General features: G+C 35.2%; 1 protein-coding gene and 1 non-coding gene across 19 annotated transcripts in view; both read right to left on the minus strand.

The window, feature by feature from the left end:
- The window catches only part of TIA1 (TIA1 cytotoxic granule associated RNA binding protein), a 29,628-nt gene extending 25,938 nt beyond the window's left edge, over positions 1-3,690 (minus strand). For 3 of the 18 annotated variants that reach the window (XR_004951823.1, XR_004951825.1, XR_004951826.1), the window contains exon 1: positions 3,420-3,690. Coding sequence is in view for 5 of the 18 variants with exons in the window: in XM_016161380.2 (XP_016016866.1) it covers positions 3,420-3,445 (26 nt within the window). In the remaining 13 variants the exon portion in view is untranslated. The remainder of the gene's footprint in view (positions 1-3,419) is intronic. The other 15 variants (XM_016161380.2, XM_016161379.2, XM_016161377.2 and 12 more) reach the window with 8 other exon arrangements.
- Positions 3,691-4,009: 319 nt separating this feature from the next.
- Positions 4,010-4,080, minus strand: TRNAG-CCC. Its single transcript has one exon. It is a non-coding gene; the product is annotated as a tRNA-Gly (tRNA).
- Between the last annotated feature and the right edge of the window lie 2,683 nt (positions 4,081-6,763).

Raw genomic sequence — 6,763 nt, forward strand, 5'->3', positions numbered from 1 at the left:
GAAAAACCATCAAAAACAAAAGAACCTCACACATACATGCACACAAATAAGGCAAATCTGGCTATTAGCAATTGGTAAATTCACATGAAAATTACCTAAATCTTCAATGTACTACTTTTGTTACTTTCCTGTAGGTTTTTAATCTTTCTAAATAAAAAGCTACTTGAGAATATTTAATGGAAAAATTCACCAATGTCACTAATAAAAACTTGACAGTTCTGTCTGGGATAGGATTTTTTAAAAATTTAGTACACATTTTTGAAGCTGATAACTAAGTTCAAACAGTTATAAAGTTGGAATCAAAAATATTTGAAATATCCATTTATATTAGTACAGCTCCAGAAAATTTAACCTAAAGAAAACATTGACAAAGCAGAATGCTATACTAGGTTGTACTGAGCCACAATCATTATATAAAAATGCAGAATTTGATGAGGTCTCTGTGAAAATCTGAATAAAAAACATGAATAGGTTTTAATCTAATGATAAATCTGAGATTTTAAATTTTATTCATACTATATATCTACTGTCTAGACCCCTGCCTAGAACACTGTAGGTGCTTTATAAATATTTGTTAAAGAGATACTTTTGAATATTTGCAATTTGCTAGGAAATTATCCCATTTTGCCTGAGTTATTCTAATTCAGGGGGAAATGATGCATGTCTTTTACTAATTATGAAATTATGAAGAATAGTAAATGCTTATATGTGTATATGTGTGTACAGGCATACACACACACATACATACTATACATTAGCATCATAATTTTAATATTAAATTGTCTACTCTTCACAAAGGATAGTCTGTTGCACAATAGCTGAGAAACCCTCTTATGTTATTTCTTATGTGATTAACTAACAACACCTTCATTTGGAGATCTGACCATACACATACATCAGCTAAACAAACATACCTAATATCAAGCATTAAGAAATCCTAAACGATTCATGCTCTCAAGAATGTTGTGATTTTTACTTATATTTTGCAAAACACACATTTTAAGTGACTGGTATTACACCCTGTTAATAAACCTACTTAATTTCATTCTCACATCCCATATCCTTCCAATTCACTGGTAGTTGCTGTTGCTCTATTTTTGAAATATCTCCAGAATCAAACCACTTTTCACAATATATTTCCAAAGTATTCCTGACAAGAAACTGAATGCCAGCAATCTCTAACTTAACAAGGTGATGTTGAACACTAATTTGTGGCAAATGAAGGCATTTTCTCTGAGCCATTTAGGTATTCAGGTGATACTGAGATTCAGACTCTATCTTACCCTCAGTAGAATCTTGATTCACTGCTTGAAATTGTACCAGTTTTTAAAACAAATTTATTGGTCACTTGCTGAGAACCAGACACTGTGCTAAGAATGTGTTAAAAGTTTCTGACTTCCAGGGTAATTAAAACGTTTTATATTAAAAGTAAAAACACTGCTAGAAAAACTTATGGATTAGCATCTACTCATTTAATCAAGACTGATCTGATTGGAAGAATGGGAGTTTTGGCTGAAGGAGGTAAAGCAAAAGAGGAGCTAACAGGACATGTTAGAGCTTGGACTACTTTGGGAAAGCGGTTCTTGGATGAGGTGTTCTAGTGAAGGATACAAGACAAAATTAGTCATAAGTGTAAGAGTTGAGGGCAGTGGAGTTGCAGGAAGGTGAACAAAAAGGTGTATGACCTTGGGTGAATTATTAAACTCTAAGCTTAGAGCTTTTTCTCAGCTGCAAAATGCACCCATTTACCACAGAGGTCTGATGAGGATTAAATAAGCACATAAAGCATTTAACACAACCTGGCAAATCGTAAGCACTCAGAAAGTTATCTGTTGAACAAAACTTCCTTCGTTATTTCTCTTGCATTGGTTGGTGTCCTGTCCCCAAGCTAGTACTATTAACTACCTGCTTTTGTAGACTGGTCTGAGAAAGCTGAAGTTGTCTTCATTATTTGATATTCCTAAACCAACATGCTAAAAAGGTTAAGTTCCCAGATATTTCTGGCAGTTTCTGAAATTAAAAATTTTGAAATAATATAAGAACTTTAAAGACATAAAAGATGAGCAGTGCTTAACTCAATATCTGCTGACTACCATACTTTTTAGCAGAGACATGGGGAAAAAAATGTTTCCGTAAACTAACTCTATGAGGCTGTTTTTTAGGGAGCATTTATCTACAGATATAATCTTTCCAAAAAAAAAAGTCACCCACTTTTTGCTGCATTCTATTAAAAAGATACTTAACTAACATTATCAGCTAAACTAGCAAAAAGTTTACTCATCTATTAAGAAAGCCAATGTGACTATATTTCTTATATGGGTTACAAACGGAAACTTCAATGAAAACAACTGATTACATTGTATTTCTAAACAACTGTAGTATCGAGAGTTACAAATAGAAACCTAAAATTGTATTTTTAACCTATAGACTTCTCACGCTGCCAGTATTTCAGGAATAAAAACAAACAGCTACGTCAAAAATCTGTTTTCCAGAAAAGTAACAAAGGCAGGATCACTGCATCCAATGATACTTTTAAAAACAAAGGAGAGGATGCTGTGCGGGAAGCTACACGACAAAGAAAATATCCCAAGTTGAGATCATTAAGCACTACTTTAAAAATTCTCAGGTTACTAAATATGTTAAGGTATTTATCAACTGTTGCTTCATAAAAGCTGTCCGCTCCTTCAGCAACATGTCAATCACAAAAGTAGCAAGCGATTACAGAAATGCATTATATCCACTTCCCTTCAGCTGATATATACCTCCAGGTGAGACTTCCATTTCAAAACCAGTTTCAAAATCCTTAGGGTATCCGGTTTTAGGCTCTATTTAGGTCGGTGGGAGGGGGTGCCACAGAAGGAAAGCCAAAACGGTTAAAAAATATATTTGGCTTTTTTTTCAGTTGGCAACTGCGAGAATAAAGTTTAAATTCACTGAAAATATGTACGAGCAGCCTCAACAGAAAGATTTCTACTGATGACAAGAAAATAAAAGTTTCAGGAGAAAATCAAAGTAAATGAAAGGGAGTCGGCTGTAAAGATCAAAAGAGGTTAATCAAGAAGGGGGGCGGGAAAAAAGGAAAGCATGGGACAAAAAGATTAGCTGAGCTCTAAAAAGAGGTTTGAATGAAAAAGCCTTCTCAAGGCCTGAGACAGCAGAGGGCCCATGGCGAGGCCAAAGGCCACGTAGTGGTGTACTTAAGGTGAAAAGATTAATTTCGAAGGTTGAGCCCCCACACCCTGAACCTCATCCTCTCATTGCCTCGATCTCGGTCCCTAAGCATCCAGCTGTGCGCGAAAAGGAGGAACCGTGATTTTGCGGCGCCCACGGAGGACAATAGACTGGGGAGCGGCGATGGGCCGAGGCCTCCCTCCGGGACGACCACCATCCCGCCCCGCTCATCGCTGCCCCAGACTCACAGAGTCTTGGGCATCTCGTCCTCCATGGCTGCTGCTGTTGCGGCGGCGCCTCTGGGTCCAGCTCCCTACTCTTTACTGCCTCCCAAATCGTTAAAGCAACTATGGCTGCGGAATAGCAGGGTTTCTCGGCTGACCCGAGGTTACTCCGCCTCCTTCTTCGGAGGCAATTATACTAGAGCGTCTGGCCCAGCACGAACAATGAAGCCCCAATACAAGATGGCGGCGAGCCGGGAGTCTAGGAGCAGCCAGCGAAGTGACCCGGACGGCGCAGGCGCAGAATAATCTTGCACTTTCAACCTCCCGGCCGCCAGGGTACACCTCAATCCATAGGTTCACTTGTTGCGCAGCCGCTCTTCCACCCGACGCTAGGGATGTCTCTGACAGCGCAGGCGTAAGAATTAACTATTTCAGGACTTGCTTTGTGTTTTGAAACATCTTTATTTTCCTTCTCCAGAGTCAAATGTTTCCGAAGTGGATTATGAGATAGAAATATTCATGGAAATTAAAAATTATAAATATATTAAGGGAAGCATAATTTATTAAAATCTTCAAGTTACCTGTTATTAAGGTGGTAGCAGTAAAAAAAGGGTTGCGCCGCCCGGGAATCGAACCCGGGTCGCAAGAATGGGAATCTTGCATGATACCACTACACCAGCGGCGCCAGTGTCGGTGGCCTCTGCTTAAATTCCTTAAGATGAAATACAAGCAAACTTTCGTTCTCATATGAGGATTATTTTATTCGTAAAGTTCGAGAGTTTATAATCTGCTACTTTTTACTGATAAAAGAAACGATTCTCTCACCTAAATACAATTGAATAAATATTTCTACTTTTTCTGTACATAAAAATCTCTAATTTTTTTTTTTTTTTGCTTGAAATGTAAGCGTTTCATTACAAAGAATTTGTCTTGTTAGTGTTAACTAAATTTTGGGGGGTCAGGAAAATATTTCCAGATCTCTGCCGAATTTTTCTTCATATTTGCATTTTTTTTGGTGTGCTCAATGTATATTGGAAAATATTTTTTTAAATAGCTATTTAATGCAAATCGTCACAAGAATCCTAAAATCAAGTAAGTCAGAAGATACGCACATTTAAGTTTTCTTTATTGGAGTGAGAAAAATTAGAGCTCTGAAATGTCGTTTAGTGTGCTTATGCATTTTGTATTTCATTTTATGTGGTGTGAAATATTTTTTAAACATAAAAGAATGTTCGCATCCAAAAATGTGATGTCCTCTTGGAATTACTTCCTTTAGAGTTTGATACTTTTGGATTTCCATTTTTGGAATTTTAGAATCTGTTGCATGTTATGCAGATTTCATTTAAAAATATACAGTATTAGACTTCTGAAGGTAAATAAATGTTAACAGGGGATGGTAGTTTTCAACAGCTTTTTGAGACATAAGTCACATAACTTAAAATTCACTCTTTTAAAAAAAGTGTACAGTTCAGTGGTTTTTAGTGTATGTACAAAACATCCCTATAATTAATTTTAGAACATTTTCAGCACCTCAAAAAAGAAACCCTTACCAATTCAATTATCAGTCACTCCCCATTCCCCATCCCACTCCGTTCTTCAGTCCACGAATCTGTCTCTATACGTCTGCCTATTTGAGACATTTTATAGAAATGGAATCATGCAATAATGTATGTGGTTACTGCCATTGGTTACTGCCTTCTTTCATTTAGCATTATGCTTTTGATTCATCATATCGTAGCATGTATCAATACTTCATTCCTTTTTTGTAGCTGAATAAAATTCCATTGCATGGCTATAGCACAAGTATTTTTTAAGCTTTAAAACTTTATTAAATCTTTATTATTTTTATTTATCATATATTATATTTATTAAGTTTTGTTAAAAACTTTATTAAAGTTTTAAAGTTACAAAAGTAATACATGCTCACTGTGATGAGTGAAACAATATAGGTAAATAAGCAAAAGATTAAAATTTTCCTCATTCTCTCTCTCTCTAGAGGTAATTAGTGTTAACAGATTAGTCTGTAAACTTCCAGCTCTTATTTATATGCATACAAATGTACATATATATATATATAAATACTTGGATTTTTTGTTATTTTAAAAAATGTGGTTATGCTGGTGAGGTTACTCGGCAGGTTTCTTTTCTAACTGAAACTTACATCACAGATGTTCTCCAGTTCAACTAACATAGATCTAATTAATTTTTTAAATAGTTGCAAAATAGTCCATAGAATGAATATGCCACAGTTTATTCAAGGTAAATTAAATAAGTGACCATAAATGGTATTGATGGACATTCAGGTTACTCCTTTTTTCCCCTACTATAAACAATGTTGCAATAAACGTCCTTATGTATATCCTTCTGACAGATTCTTTTATTTCTGTAGAATAGATTCCTAAATGTAGGATTTCTAATTTAGAGAATATATTTATATATCTTAATTGATAATTGTTTTTAAAAGGTTTTAGTCATTCACATCCCCACCGACAATATTTGAAAGTTATTTCCTGAGATCTCTACCTACTCTACTCCATTTTCTCCTACATTAAGATGTTATTAGTCCTATTAATTTTTGCCAACATGATAGATGAAAAATCATATCTCCTTGTTTTAATTTGCATTCATCTAAACTACTACTGGAGCTGAGCATGTCTTCATGTGCATTTTTCTGACCCTTAGCACATGCTTTCTCTTTTGTGAATTGCCTAGTCATATACTTAGTCTGTAATATATTGAGTTGTTTACCTCTTTTTGTCAATTTGTAGAGCTCTTTGTGTTTGTGATATATACCACAATCTTGTTTGCCATATTAATGGCAAATATTTTTCTCATGCATTAATTTTTAAAACTTTAAAGATTCTATCTTTAGCCATCTAAAAATGTTTTATGTAGTCAAATATATTTATCTTTTCATATATTGCTTCTGAATTTCCTAAGAGAATTAATAGCATTTAGACTATTAAGAATAAGAAAGAAATGAGATGAGAGGAAGTAAGAAGCTAAACTAAATTTCTTTAAGGTCATTTCAAACAAGAAAAAAGACATGGAGCAAGGGCAGAATTGTAGATTCGAATGTTGTCAAAGACAAACAAAGCCAGGCATTAGTTAAAGTTTTAATTTTAATCAGTAATATACCATTACAATGGAGATAAGAGCCCATTGTGAGCTGAACTCAAAGTTGATCTGTAGAGAAGTGAAAATGGGAGAATGAAGGAATAGGGAGGGTGATGAGTAGGGGCTCAGTAAAGCCAGGAAAGTGAAAGATTACAAAAATTGAGAGGGGGCAAAATTGGTGCTTATCAATTTGGCTCCTATTCTCCCAGAGACTGGGATACAGGGGTTCTGTCTTCGGCTGTTGGCGAAAT

The sequence above is a fragment of the Rousettus aegyptiacus genome, unplaced genomic scaffold, assembly GCF_014176215.1.
Source record: "Rousettus aegyptiacus isolate mRouAeg1 unplaced genomic scaffold, mRouAeg1.p scaffold_m13_p_7, whole genome shotgun sequence".
Taxonomy (NCBI): domain Eukaryota; kingdom Metazoa; phylum Chordata; class Mammalia; order Chiroptera; family Pteropodidae; genus Rousettus; species Rousettus aegyptiacus.